The 15,762-nt window shown below is 47.9% G+C and overlaps 1 protein-coding gene across 1 annotated transcript in view; it reads right to left on the reverse strand.

Annotated features, from left to right (window-relative positions):
* agbl4 (AGBL carboxypeptidase 4) overlaps window positions 1–15,762 on the reverse strand; it is a 351,159-nt gene that overhangs the window by 139,911 nt on the left and 195,486 nt on the right. The window contains exon 5 of the mRNA XM_026157910.1: window positions 14,603–14,819. Within this exon, the coding sequence (XP_026013695.1) occupies window positions 14,603–14,819 (217 nt within the window). The remainder of the gene's footprint in view (window positions 1–14,602; window positions 14,820–15,762) is intronic.

A 15,762-nucleotide genomic window follows, 5' to 3' on the forward strand; every position in this document is an offset into this window, starting at 1 on the left:
ACAGCGTGATGAATGCGGCAGAATGTGTCGCTCGCATACTAATATATGGTCAAATCTATTTGTGTCGTGATGGCTTTCAAAACAAAGACAGCCTGGACTTTAACCACTGAAACTGCATCACCTCACCTCACCACATCATGCTGATGAAGTCCTGATTGGCTATTCAGGGGCTGGCCTTTGAACGAGACAGTCACTTGTTTGAGGGCTCTCTTCATTACAACCCAATCACAGAGCCATTCACAGAATAGCTCCAGTGTCAAGAACTCAGATATCAGAGCCTGCTTTCACAGAAAGTTGGCATGAATTAGTTACTGTAATTAAAACTGGCACTCTGTCACAATGGTGCTGTTCTATTAGTTGATGACAATGTATGATGTGTGGAAAAAGCCTCGCTGGAAAAATATGAACGCCAATCACTATGTTCAGTAGTGAAGACACAAGTGCAGCTCCTGCTGTGTCTGATGGCTCAGTTATTACTCATAATATATCTTTATTATTGTTTTCTAATACAGATTCTGCAGGTTTAAAACAGGAAGTCGAGATCACTTGTGAAATACACAACGTAATTATGAAATGTCCATGTAATAGGAGCTCTTATCAGCACAGTGGCAGTCTATGATGCCAAGCCCGTGGTTTGCTTCCTGTGTTTCCATCAGTTTGCCTAACCCGGCTCCTCCGGTGTGGCTGCTGACCTTCTCTTCTCTCCACGGCTGGAGTGGCTATTGATTGGATCTTGGCACACGGTGTACAAACACAGAGATAAGGAGAGAGAGAGGGAGGCAGCCAGGCAGATATAGCTGCACTGCCCACTCCACTCCACTCCTCATGCTCCAGATGCAGGGGGATGAGAAAAAAAAAGAAGAAAAAAGCTCTGTGAGACTCCACTCCCACCGAGCAGACACCCAGACATGGTACCTGAACACTGATAGCAGACAGGATTAGGTCTAAAATTCAATCACAACAGTCTAAGTAATGTTAAGTCACTGCAGCTGACAGTGACCACAGCTTTTCATCAACACAGCACAGGTGATCAATCATAATCTCGCTTTGATTTGTGAGATTTAAAAAAGAAAAATGGAACTGAGTGGATGTGACATCTCTGGACTGTGATTCTCAGATCAATAGTTTCACTTGATGTGTGTATGTGAGCTGAATCACAGTGTAACAGTGAGCAAGGACAGGCCTGGTAAGTCGCACGGAGGCTTTATGTTGGTCAGCGGCCTCTTCTCCCCCTCCCACCCCGAGGTTGCTCTTTTACACTTTCTTCCCATCTGGTCTACAGGCGGAGGCTGTGCTGTGTCAGAGGTGACTAACAGTGTCATAGCTCTGCCCTCCCAATACAAGAAAAACCTGAAAACGCTGCCTCTGCAACTCCTGGGCAGACACCGCTTACTGATGAGATAAGAAGAAAAACACCCAAGGTGGGCAAATAAGGTGCCATCAATTCAGCATGGCTGGGGGACACCTGAAGACTGTAAAAAAATGAGGAGATGGTAGGCATCTTTTCAAAGAGGCTTTTTAGTAGAAGGTCAATAGCATGTTGTCTCTTCCTCTGTGTCTCCGTGGACATAGATGCCTCAGGGGGAGAAAGAGAGAGAGTTTTACTCACATGCTGTCAGGACAGTCGACAAAAGGAAAAGCTCAGACAGACAAGAACCAGAGGAGCAGATGCAGGGCCGTGAGCCCGACAGAGAAGGAATGGGAAGAATCCAAAACCCTCTCCTCTAGGGAGTAAAATAAATTCTTCTGGTATTTGTCTTTGTGTGTGTGTTTTTATGGATGTCTGTGTAGAGGCTTTAAAGGGCATGAGTGTTGAATGAATGCTGGGAAATTCACTTTGAGCAAATAATCAATGAATCAGTTTATACACACAGACCTACATGCTTGATATATACCGCTCTCAAACAATTAGAATCTCATCAAAAAGTTAATTATACATGAAGTGGAATATTGCACTTGTGGCTTTAGTTTTGATGCTTTGGGGACTCAAAATGACTTACAATACAGAAACGTTGTTAGTTTGCGTACTGAATTTGTCTGGGACGTTTGCGATAAATTACTGAGTGAATGCAGTGCACTGTAGCAGGCTTGTCATACAGGTAAGACGTTTTGATAGCATTCGTTAGCTTGCCTCTATTATTGGGTCGGTTGTCTCTCGGCTCCCTCTCGACCGGTGGTTCAGGTCAGGCGAATTGGCGGAAGGAACATTGTCAGCAAACTATTTGGTCCAAGTTTTGGCATTGTGGGCAGGCACTAAGTCCTGCTGGAAAAAGAAATGAGCATCTCCATAAAGCTTTGGATTTGGAATTGATAAAATAGAGAGGATCAGCCGCTGCCAACAGCAGCAAATGACATGGCACTCTGAATCATCACAGGCTGTGGAAACGTCACACTGGACTTCAAACACGCTGGCTTCTGTGCCTCTCCACTCTTCCTCCAGACTCTAGGACTTTCGAATGAAATGCAAATTTTACTTTTAACTAGAAGGCTGAGCATCAGCCCGGTGCTTTTTCTCCTTAGTCCAGGTAAGATACCTCTGACATTGTCTCCTGTTCGGGAATGTCTTGAAATTCAAAATTATTCCCTTTCCTGAAGACGTCTGTGCGCAGTGGACCTACACCACGCTCAGACCAATCCTTATGAGGCTTCTTAGCCTGACTTTTCTTGACAATCCTGTCTTCAAGCTTGCTTGTGGACAAATTTCCCTTCCAGATAACTTTACACCAATGTATATATACAACTGATATTAAATAACCTAAAAGAAATGTTTTAACAAAAATACAAAATATGCTTGGAAATAGCAGTTTGATATTTTGGGAACATAGTGATAGACTTTCCTGCTGAGAGATGAAAAGATTAAGACCAATGTGATATCTGTACATTAAATATTCAATTCAGTTCGATTTACGTAGCGCCAAATCACATCAAGGTGTGCGTGTTGTTAATACAGTATGTTGCATAAAGCCTTTGCTTAGCCTAGCTGCTTTACATGGATTTAAGTATAACACTATTTCTTGTCTAGCAGTAATTTTCTGGAGTCTCAATTGTTTGCTTGGTCTCAATAAACAATTACGAACCATAAGATTGTTGCTTTTACACTTTGGTGTTAAACAAATTTAGCAAAGATCCAATTGTGAGCTTTCATTTGCTTGTAAAGGATTTTATGTCCTCCCATTGTCAGCTTTTAAGCAAAGCTAAGCTAACCAAGTTCTGGCCTTTAGAGAGACATTTTTACAAGCACTGCAGCCCCAAAACTCGGGCTTTGTGGGGATCATCTGAGAACATAAATGTCCAATGTGGCTGGACATTAAATGGTCTGTAACCAGCCAGCTTCCTACTACTGTGTGACTGGAGATAACAGAGACATCCTTTGTTATTTACACACAGGGTCTCTAATCAGAGATTTGCAAAAGTTTTTTCTTTGCAGTGCTTGCAGCTGTTTCAAGAGGTGAGGACAAAATATCCATGATGCAATGCATCGGTGGACATCAAACAGATTTCTACTGCTGTGAGCAACATGTGAGAAAGGACATCTCTTGTAAGAGATTATATGAGAAGAGAAGAGTCAGAGGACAGAAATCATGCTAAATCTATAATAAAGTAGCCAAAATAAAAGCTTGAACGTGTTGTGTATTTGTTGCTCAGGGTTTTTTTTTTAAGTACAGTTTGAAGTCAGTGTTATTTTCTGATAGCTTCCAGCTGGTGAGGTGATACAATACTTTAATCTATGCGTGAGGAAATGAAAGCATATATGATGATTTGGTGTCTCAGAAGCTGAAAAATGAACACATTTATCAGTATTTCTTAGATGGAAAAAAACAAGATTGAACGGCTTTGCTAATATGTAAGATACGGTAGGAAGGAAGCACAAACAAGAGATTCTGACAAACATGCTTGCAAAAAAACCAAAACAAAGCTGTATTATATTTTATTACAATGTAGCTAAATACATGTGTCACGGTCCGCTGTGACAGACCGTGTGGAGAGTGCGTGGAGGACTCAGGTGCAGACACGAGTGACACGGGAGTAAACTTTAAACAAAAGCGAGCCTTTTATTGTGGCTGGTAACGCAAGAGAAACAAACAAGAATGAGGGCAGCTCAAAAGCAATAACTAAACAGAAACCTAAACTGGGAATGAACTGAGGTAAGACTATGAATACAACAGACCGGGCACGGAAACATGGAGGGTGGGAACACAGACGACGCGACACAGACTGTACGAAACACAGAGACTAAATACACATGAGGGAAGATCAGGGGAAGTGGATGCACACGGGGAACACAGGTGACACTGATAATCATAACAAGACACGGCAGGAGTGAACGTAACACTGATGGGAGACGGGCAAAGTAAAGCAGGAAGTACACAGAGGTTCAAACAGGAGGAGAGAGAGCACGGGGAGAACGCAGACATAACGGGCTGGGGAAAACATAGAATAAAGCACAAAGAGAGACGAGGGCTCATAAATACACAGAGGGGCACACAGGGGGTAAGAGTCACGAAGGGAAAACACATAAGGAACAACGTAACAGATCAACCCAGGAAGCATGGCCTAAATAAAGAACAAAATACAAAAATACATGAAAACTAAGAATACTGGGCACACATGGCCCAGGACCATGACACCACCCCCCCCCTAAAGGGCTGGCTCCCGACAGCCCAAACCCGAGAAACAAAACACAAGCGAAACAGAAAACACCCCACCCAGGGCGGGAGGCGGGGGACCAGGACGGAGGGAACAAAACGAACCAAAAACAAGGAGCACGAGAACAAAACTGAGTCCACAAATACACAAAAGAGTCCAGAACAGGAAGGCGAATGTCCAAAGAGGCCCGAAGGCCAACCCGAGAGGCGACAACACAAAAGTCCAGTCCAACCGTTCCGGAGGCCGGCCACGGGAAAGGTGGCCATGGTGACAGAACAGATCCGGAGGCCGGCCGCGCGGAAGGCAGCGGCGGCGGCGGAGCAGTTCAGGGGGCCGGCCGCGCGGAAGGCAGCGGCGGCGGCGGAGGAGACGACGGAGCAGTTCAGGGGGCCGGCCGCGCGGAAGGCAGCGGCGGCTCTCCAGTGTCAGGCGTGCCGGCCATGGCCCGGTGGGCACAGGACCAGACGAAGCACAGGCCGAAGCCGCGGCAGACGAGGCTGAAGACTCGGAGGCCGGACCAGGCGAAGGCTCTGAGGCTGCTGCGGCTGGCGAAGGCTCTGAGGCTGCTGCGGCTGGCGAAGGCTCTGAGGCTGCTGCGGCTGGCGAAGGCTGGCGAAGGCTCTGAGGCTGCTGCGGCTGGCGAAGGCTCTGAGGCTGCTGCGGCTGGCGAAGGCTCTGAGGCTGCTGCGGCTGGCGAAGGCTCTGAGGCGGCTGCGGCTGGCGAAGGCTCTGAGGCGGCTGCGGCTGGCGAAGGCTCTGAGGCGGCTGCGGCTGGCGAAGGCTCTCTGGAGCTGCGGCTGACGCTGACGAAGGCTCTGGAGCTGCGGCTGACGCTGACGAAGGCTCTGGAGCTGCGGCTGACGCTGACGAAGGCTCTGGAGCTGCGGCTGACGCTGACGAAGGCTCTGGAGCTGCGGCTGACGCTGACGAAGGCTCTGGAGCTGCGGCTGACGCTGACGAAGGCTCTGGAGCTGCGGCTGACGCTGACGAAGGCTCTGGAGCTGCGGCTGACGCTGACGAAGGCTCTGGAGCTGCGGCTGACGCTGACGAAGGCTCTGGAGCTGCGGCTGACGAAGGCTCTGGAGCTGCGGCTGACGAAGGCTCTGGAGCTGCGGCTGACGAAGACTCTGATGAAGCCACAGCAGGCGAAGCACAGGCTGGAGCTGCAGCAGGCGAAGCACAGGCTGGAGCTGGCGTAGCAGAAGGTGGCTGGATGGGCTCCTCGGGCCCTCCAGCAGACGAGGCGTGAGGCTGGACGGGCTCCTCGGACCCTCCAGCGGAGACAGAAGGCTGAACGGGCCCCTCGGACCCTCCAGCTGACGTGGCATGAGGCTGGTGCGGTTCTCCAGAACCCCCAGCTGACGAGGAAGGTTGCTGAACGGGCCCCTCGGACCCTCCAGCGGAGACAGGAGGCTGAACGGGCCCATCGGACCCTCCAGCGGAGACAGAAGGCTGAACGGGCCCCTCGGACCCCCCAGCTGACGTGGCATGAGGCTGGTGCGGTTCTCCAGAACCCCCAGCTGATGAGGAAGGTTGCTGAACGGGCCCCTCGGACCCTCCAGCGGAGACAGAAGGCTGAACGGGCCCCTCGGATCCTCCAGCTGACGAGGCTTGAGGCTGAACGGGCCCCTCGGACCCTCCAGCGGAGACAGGTGGCTGAACAGGCTCCTCGGGCCCTCCAGCTGACGAGGCTTGAGGCTGAACGGGCCCCTCGGACCCTCCAGCGGAGACAGGTGGCCGAACAGGCTCCTCGGGCCCTCCAGCTGACGAGGCTTGAGGCTGAACGGGCCCCTCGGACCCTCCAGCGGAGACAGGCGGCTGAACGGGCCCCTCGGACCCTCCAGCGGAGACAGGCGGCTGAACGGGCCCCTCGGACCCTCCAGCGGAGACAGGCGGCTGAACGGGCCCCTCGGACCCTCCAGCTGACGTGGCGTGGGACTGGACGGGCTCCTCGGGCCCCCCAGCTGACGTGGCATCTGAGGAGGCCCTGGGGAGAGTCTTAAGCTCAGAAGCGACTGGTGAGGCAGCACATAGAACACTGTTAGCATGACAAGCTTTGAAAACATAATTTCTCAGGTCATGAACACTTTCGGTAACTCGAGTAGTAGATGCCAACTCCCTGTCGGTATTGTCAACACAATAGTTCATGGTAGGATTGCACATAAGTCCGTAGCTGGATTCAGAGTCACATAAAGAGGCAGGCATGCTTATGGCTGGCCTAACAGTCTGCGACTGAGAAGCAGTAGCATCAGAGCTCACGTTCCTGTGCATTTGGTCTTGAGCCCTGTCTGCAATCCCACCATCAGGGAATACGGAACTAGACTCCACTACGATCTGCACGCGGGGGTAACACTCCGTCTCGGCTGTACGAGTTTGCTGCAGTAGATGACAGTCTGAGGCGGAGAGAAAGCTCACGCCATTCCTAGCAGGCTCAGAAGCAGACTGTACAGTCGACGTGTGAATCCCTTTCGCTGTCTCATGAACCTTTGCTCCATGTGGTGCGGCTATGGGAGCAACACTAGAAAAAGTCCTGGATTCTACAGGGCCAAGAACGTTGTCTGTGGTTTCGTTGTGTGGTTTTTCAAAACAGTTACACACAGTCCTTTCATTATCACAACACTGCTCTGACTGGCCCTCATTCGTAACTAGAGTTAGGTCAGTCACAGCATGGGTGTCTATGAAATCATGATTAATGGTAGAGCAGTCTTTGGCACCAGTTTCTTCATAGCTGGGCCCACAAAAGGGCAACCCAGTACACTCCACTATGACAGGCTCATGAGATGAGAAAGCACAGTCACTCACCTCCGTCATAGGAGGAGTCTGGGACAGAACTAGGACGGGTGCGGACTGGACAGCTGCTGCCCCCTCCTCTCCAGAGACCTCAGCGCAGTACAGACAGTCCCTAGTCGCTCCCTGAGGAAAGCTAGGCAGTCTCTCTTCAGACCCGGTAACTTGTTCACACAACGTTTCAAACCTGGCATGAGGTGGCGTAGCATTTGTTAAATTGTCAGAGGTAACAGAAGTTACTTCTCGATCACCCACACAACTAGGGCTGCTCGCTGATGGTTTCAACACATTAATTCGAAAGTCACATGACACAGAATACTTCGAGTCTGAACCTTTACTCCCAGCATCCGACATTATTTCAGAGAAATCCACCGACTGCAGGTTCACTGTGTGGGACTTAACGTCCTCATCACTAGTTAACTCAGTAAACCCCTCTGACGTGGTAGGAAGACATAACACAGAAGTACAATGGTTGGTGGCTGTAAACAACGGTGGGTTGGTTATTACAGCGTTGCACTTTACAGACGATCTGTCCTGTACTGCGCTAAAAACCTGTGTAGAGCTAGGTGCTAGGTTAGTGCCGGCGGGCACAGACACATCTTCATTAACGGCAACATTTGAACTGTTGCTCATAGTACCAGGGTTAAACAACTCAAGAACAATACAGTTATTGTTTGCATCAGCACAACATTTAGGTTCAGAAGTCATGACGCTGAGGACACAGTCATCTTTATTGCTGTTAGGATTGTTAACTGGTTCATGGATGCTGTAACCTGCCGAATCAGCCGGGTCACAGTCAGACAAGAAGTCTTTATTCACAGCAGCCCCTGAAACACTCTCCTTTGACTTAAGGTCTTTGGCTATGGGGCTAGATACAATGTCAGAAACTGAGGCAGTGGTACTCACGACTGGATGGCTGATGGAAGTCAAAGCCTCAGATGGCAATAACTGAGGGACCTCCTTGGGCTGAGGCTCAGAGCGCCGGCGGCGAGAGTGCCGCTTCTTTCTATCCGTGGAAGCGGGCGGGGCGAGCGGTGGAAGTCCCTGGCAGCTCCGGGGACCCCCAAGAGCCAGTCGAGTTCCCCGGAAAGAGCGCTCGTCACGATCAGGAGCGAGCCACGGCTCCCTCCCGAACTCTTCCACTAGCTGTGCGTCTGCGGCGTGCTGCTGCCCCACGTGATCGACATCCAGGACCCCCACAGCGTCCGCGGGATGCTTCGTGGAGGGCGAGACAGGACGTAGCAGTGCGCGACGGCGGCGAGAACGCCGCTTTCCCCTTGAAGCAGCTGTGGACAAAACCTGACTGTCCCTGGCGACCGGCTCCTCGTCCTCCAACCACATCCGTGCTAGAAAGACAGCAGGGGACGAGTAGTCCGATCGGGGCGGCGAGGGCGGGCGGCAGGTGCGAGGCGGGGCAGTTGGCGAGAACTCCTCCTCGGGGATGAGCCAGGGCTTCCAACGGAGCTCCTCCTCCCGATAAGCCCGCAACACCTGCTGACGCTCATCGTCACCTAAATCTATGGCCTCCATCGCCTCCGTGTGCTGGTCAGTGCAGCTTGACTGTGGCGGAAACGAGGAAGCCGATCCACGGTGAGGTGATGGCTGAGTGGAAGTGGACCTCAGCGTCCCACCTCTCACAGCCTCTGGCTCATGAGGCAGCGGCGATGACACCCGTTCACGGGACGGAGGTGTGGGTGCTGAGGCGGCATTCAGGACCCTCTGGGCCAGCGCACGGGCACGAAGCTCCTCCTTAAGGGGGCCCAGGGAGTCAAACGCCTCGACGAGGTGGGGGAGCTGTCGCAACCGTGGCTCCCGCAACAAAACGGCGTCCACGGCCGCCAATCCTGTGGAAACCACACTTGGATCCGCGCATCCGATGATGCGATCCATAATGCGGCAGAGCCGGTTCAGCTCCTCCCCTACCTCCTCTGAAATGTCCGCTGAGTCCGACATGGTCGCGTCGTACTGTCACGGTCCGCTGTGACAGACCGTGTGGAGAGTGCGTGGAGGACTCAGGTGCAGACACGAGTGACACGGGAGTAAACTTTAAACAAAAGCGAGCCTTTTATTGTGGCTGGTAACGCAAGAGAAACAAACAAGAATGAGGGCAGCTCAAAAGCAATAACTAAACAGAAACCTAAACTGGGAATGAACTGAGGTAAGACTATGAATACAACAGACCGGGCACGGAAACATGGAGGGTGGGAACACAGACGACGCGACACAGACTGTACGAAACACAGAGACTAAATACACATGAGGGAAGATCAGGGGAAGTGGATGCACACGGGGAACACAGGTGACACTGATAATCATAACAAGACACGGCAGGAGTGAACGTAACACTGATGGGAGACGGGCAAAGTAAAGCAGGAAGTACACAGAGGTTCAAACAGGAGGAGAGAGAGCACGGGGAGAACGCAGACATAACGGGCTGGGGAAAACATAGAATAAAGCACAAAGAGAGACGAGGGCTCATAAATACACAGAGGGGCACACAGGGGGTAAGAGTCACGAAGGGAAAACACATAAGGAACAACGTAACAGATCAACCCAGGAAGCATGGCCTAAATAAAGAACAAAATACAAAAATACATGAAAACTAAGAATACTGGGCACACATGGCCCAGGACCATGACAACATGTAGTAAATATCTACCGTTTAAAGTCGATTAGGGAGACTTTAAGGGATTTTCCAGACTCCAATGTTAAGATAATAACTGTTCGCGTTCTCTTTTGCTTTTAATGATGATAAAAAGAAACAAGATGATAGGATTGTTTTTTTTTTATCATGTCAGGTGATGTGCAGTAAAGAAATTTCTCGCGGGAGGTGTAGGGAGTTTCTATTCACTATTATATGCAGTAAGGAAAGTTAGGTGAATCCCAGTATTACTGTAAGGTCTTAATTAGCAGGCGAAAAACTAGGTGAAAGTGAAAATAATTCAGAACTGAGTATCTCAAAGTTATATTCACATCCTCCAGGCTTGCCCTTTTCATTCATCCCACATCTCTCTGTCAGTCTCTGTCCCTCTATTTCAATCTCTCGCTTTCTCTCTTAATTGTCTTTTCCAGTGCACCTCAACTGGAATACATTCTGTCTGGTTCAATGTAATTTACACATTAAATTCAAATCACTCTGCTTTAGTGAAACCTGATTTGGGTTAAAAAAAAGAAAAGAAAAGAAGAACAACCTGTCTTATAAATCAGTAAACACTTAATAATGAAAAGAGCTGGAGGTAAAAAAAAAAAAAAAAAAAAGAAGGAAAAGAAAGAAGACAACTACAATTTTTCTGCTTTTTTGGTACAGTATCTGACGCTCCCAGTGCCGGCTGGATGGCAGAGATTTTATTCAGAGGAATACATTACATAAAACAAATTAGTCAGCAAGATAGAAGAATGCCAGTGCAAATGGCCCTGGCTCTTATTTCCATCCTTATGAGATAACTGTACCCATTAGAAGGTTAAAGCTATTGTGGTGTCCCTGTCGTTTCCATAGACTCTGCCTTGGAAATTACAGCAATCCGTCTTTAAACTTTGATGCAGCCAGAAAGCTCTCCTCATCCCTTCTCATCCCTTTCTCCCTGACCTGTATGTGTGGAGTAGCATATGTGTCTGTGAGAGACAAGGGCAGGTAATGGCAGGAGAAAAAAGGGTATGAGAGGGCGGGGCTAGGCTGTCTGCCACCCAGGACCGGAGAACATAAAGAGAAAAATATGGTCATAAAACGTCTCAATGACTATGAATACTAATACTGATCCTGTGAGCCAAATCTACCAAGCCTGCCCTCTTTCTGTTCCCTGCAGTTTTGCTCGCAGAACAAGTCGCTTAAAAATGAAGCGAAAACAGTGAAGCGCACAGGCTGAATTGTAACTTCATTTTAAAAATCCTGCTGCTATTCAAATTAGCCACACCGGATGTAAGGAGCTCTCTGATTGGTTGGACAGACACAGGTTGTCTGCCTGGATTTTGCTAGCTCATAGCTTCGGCCTGCTAAGAAGCGTGTGTGCTTGTACAAAGGCCGTTCAGCCTCGGGATTTACACTCGGCTCGACACGGATATGTGAAGAATGAAGGGACCCTGCAGCGCAACCTCTGACTGAGTGCCTGTTTACGCAGTCTGACCACCTGTTGAAGATAACGTGCTAACATGGCTAACGCTAGCATCACCGCACGTAGCCCCGTTATTTTAAGGTCATCTTAGCTTATGAACATTTTACGTCGCCGCTGTACGAGCTAGCTACGTGTGTTGTAAGCTGCTGTGCTCTTCACAAATAAAGCTGGAAGCAGCTCAGACTATTAGAACCAGCACTGAGGCCTGTTACATTTATACAGTGTTAGAGCAATGGCTGCAGCCTACAGCCTTTAAACTAGCGATTAAAATGCTGACAGTAAACTCGTCAGTCCAGATGTTACCACATTACTTTGTGATACTTAAGAGTTAAATCAACTGAGACAGGCTGATTAAAATAACAGCTGTCAGTTCTCTCATTCATTATATCAAGACTGGAGATCACACTACTGATTTCAGTTCATTTAATATGTGAGTGCACAGATTCATTCTCAACTGGACATAAATGATGATCAAAGGTTGTATATATGATGAATTCATCAAATCCCAGCCTCTAACACAGTGCGCTGAATCTTAGCTTTGAATGTCCAGTATATTCTAATCAATGCAATTTAAGCATTCACTGAACCTACAGTATCTACACCTACGCCCTAACCACCACAGTCTAATCCTTCGGCTATGATTCACTAGACTGCCACTGACTGCCTGTCTCTTCTCATTATAGTGACTGTGTACCTCCACCCAAGCCGCTGCCCCTTTTTCCATTCCCAGGATCCGTCTATGAAATCTTGCACCTAGTCATAGCATTCAGTCAGAGTTTCATGTTCATAGTTTGGCCTCATAGTTCTCAGTTCATAGCTTCCACAGTTCATAGCATTCATAGTTTCCTGCTCTGTAATTTAACAATAATAATAATAATAATGGATTTATATAGCGCTTTTCAAGGCACCCAAAGCGCTTTACAATACCACTATTCATTCACTCTCGCATTCACACGCTGGTGGAGGCAAGCTACGGTTGTAGCCACAGCTGCCCTGGGGCAGACTGACAGAGGCGAGGCTACCATATCGCGCCGTTGGCCCCTCTGGCCAACACCAGTAGGCAGTAGGGTAAAGTGTCTTGCCCAAGGACACAACGACCAGGACAGAGAGCCCGGGGATCGAACCGGCGACCTTCCGGTTACAGATGCGCTTCCCAACCCCCTAACTAGGCACTGTAAATAAAGCACTGTGTTCACGCCCGTTTTGCCTCCCTCTGTGTCTGCATTTGAGTCCACACCCACAGCCTGGCCCTCTCAGCCGTAACAGTGGCCTCACATTAGAAGAAGATTTCATGGTTGAATCAGTGACTCCAAGGTCTCCAGGTTCTGTGGCAGCACAACAACCCATCCACCACCGTGTGACACTTGGTGTGAGGTGTTTTGTGTTTGGTTTTCATCCAACACAGCCAGGTATTTCCACTTTTGTTTACTTGCCTGTCCAAAATTTGTGGTGTTTCTTTTAGAGAGAAAAGGTTTTCTCCGGGCTGCTACTTACCCTCTAAATTCATACGGAAACAGTAAGTTTTTCAAAGGACTGCATAGAAAAATGTTCTTATTTACATGACTACATGTTTACCTTCCATGTCACTTGATGTTTGCATCACTTTAGGCACCTAAAGTACTTCTTAATAGTGGAAAGACTCCAGTTTGGGGGAAAAATTTTTTTTTCCAAACAATGAAAAACGTCCTTATATTTAGACATGGCAGCAATGGGCTATAAACATGGGTCTCCATTTAGAGCTGCAATCACAAGGTGTTGTGTGATGATTCGAGCGTACCGCCTTGTGATAACCTGACCCAGAGCCGCTGCAAACCGACCAAAGAGATACTGACTACGCAGAGTGAAGCATCTACGTAACAATGCAAGAAAACACAGACATACGAGGAGGGTTATGTGACATGGGAAAGAAATGCAAAGATCACAGCAGCAAACTGCAGGGACTCCGTGTTAACACAATGTTAACTGTGCGTCTATTTAATTGTGTTTTATTTAGAAAAAGTTTTGTGTTGTGTAAACAGCACTAGTATAAATATAGGATAAGTAGAACAGCTGCTTTGCTAACTTGTATTATGTAATGACAGGCTAATTAGCTAAATGTTGACGTTGATGCTAGTCAGCCATATGCAGTTATAAATGCTTGATTAAACCGTGCCAGTCTGTTAAAAGAAACCCACTAGATTTATGTCATCTATTTTAGAATCATCACGACTCAATCATTAATCATATTCTGAAACGACGGCCCAAAAGTGTCTCACTATTTCCCACTATTGCTGACAGTCGTACATCAAAGCAGCAAGTTTCTCTTTGACATCAGTGTAAGCTTTTACACCGAATAACCTCACCAAGTCAACGCTGGAATTAAACAGAAGGATCTTACCACAAATGTTACCATAATCAGAATATGAAACACCCAGTTTCACACTGTTATTATCATTGTAGGTCAAGAGATCTTTAGTTTATAGAGATATTACTGCTGCTTTTTTTTTTTTTTTTTTACCATACTATCAGCTGTTTCATGCCATGGTTTCTAATTTTCAAAGTCCTTTCTGCATTTCATGGTCAGGTGCTCCTTATAAATACCTGTACTTTCATAGTAACCCCTTGCAGCAAGCTTTCCCTGACAAATGTTGGAGGACAGAAGAAAAAGTCGTAATCTCTCAAGCATTTCTAATGAGTTTTTCTCCTACAATTATTTGATAAGAGCAGACAAGACTTGAGGCAGCATCTATGATACACTAGCTGCTACTGCTGAGGTGAGAGCTCTGCTGATTACACACACAGCCATTTACACACACACACCCAGAGGCTTACAGTCTGTCATCTCAGAGTGCAACAATCCTAATAATAACACAAGAGGCTGAAGTTATGACCGGCAGGCACACCCGAGTTACCAATCTGGACCTCTTTAATCTGAACACACATAAAAAAGATGCCTTATAACCCTTCCATCTCTAATTTTCACCACTACTCGACTTCTCTGCTCAAGCCATAACCACAAGCACCCCTCACACACTTTGTCCTCCAGCTGCTCACGGCACTTTCCAGCTCCTAACTCTTACCACACTGAGTCCCAGTTGTTCCCTCTGCAGGTAAGGCAGGTTCCTGCGCTCCAAGCTGGCCAGGTAATGCTGCAGTCTCGAGTAGGTGTAGGGGTAGCAGTAGGCAAACTGATACACGTCGTCCTCTCGGTCAAAGCAAAAAGCAAAAGACATGACATAGTTGCGTCGGTGGTCAGGGCAGCGGTAGTAGTACACATTTTTGGCAGGAAGCCTTTGCCTGCAACGACAAAAGATAAACCCAATACAGAGAAATCAGAAAGGTCATTTACAGTGCTGATTTCCTATTTTTTGAATGTTTGTCACACTTAAATGTTTCAGATCAGATAGATAACACATGTAAACAAAAACTGCCGTTTCTAAAAGAAGGTGTGTTTCATTAATAAGTGGAAAAAAAAACCAAACCTACATGAGAAAGGGTATTGCCTCCCTAAACCGAATCACTGAGGGTCTACCCTTAACAGCAACAGCTGCGATCAAGCATTTGCGATAACTGGCAATCAGTCTTTTATGGCATTGTGGAGGAATTTTGTCCCACTCATCTTTGCAGAATTGTTGTAATTCAGCCACATCAGAGGGTTTTCGAGCATTTACAGCATTTTTAAGGTCATGCCACAGCATGTCAATCAGATTTAGGTCAGGACTTTGACTAGGCCACACGTTCTTAAGCCATTCAGAGGTGGACTTGCAGGTGTGTTTTAGATCATTGACCTGCTACAGAACCCAAGTGCGCCTCAGCTTGAGATCACAAAGCGATGGGCGAACATCTCCTTCGGAATGTTTTGGTAGACGGGAGAATTCATGGTTCCATTTACCACAGCAAGTCTTCCATGTCCCAAGGCAGCACAACAGTCCCAGACCATCAAACTACCACCACCATATTTTACAGTGCAGTTCTTTAATGTTGTTCTGGGCTCTTTTGTGAACTCTTGGGGGAGTCGTCGACGTGTTCCTGGAGTAATTTTGGTCGGCCCGCCACTCCTGGGAAGGTTCACCACTGCTCCAAGTTTTCTCCGCAGGTGGAAAATGGCTTTTATTTCTTGATTTAACAGGTCTGCCAGTAATCCAGTGCCAGTGTGTTCAGAGAAACTTTTTTTTAAAGGTGGTTAATCATAGTTAATTCATGACTTAACACAGGACGAAGTAGATCTGGATAACTTTTC

This window comes from Astatotilapia calliptera, chromosome 23 (assembly GCF_900246225.1).
Source record: "Astatotilapia calliptera chromosome 23, fAstCal1.2, whole genome shotgun sequence".
NCBI classification, from domain to species: Eukaryota; Metazoa; Chordata; class Actinopteri; order Cichliformes; family Cichlidae; genus Astatotilapia; species Astatotilapia calliptera.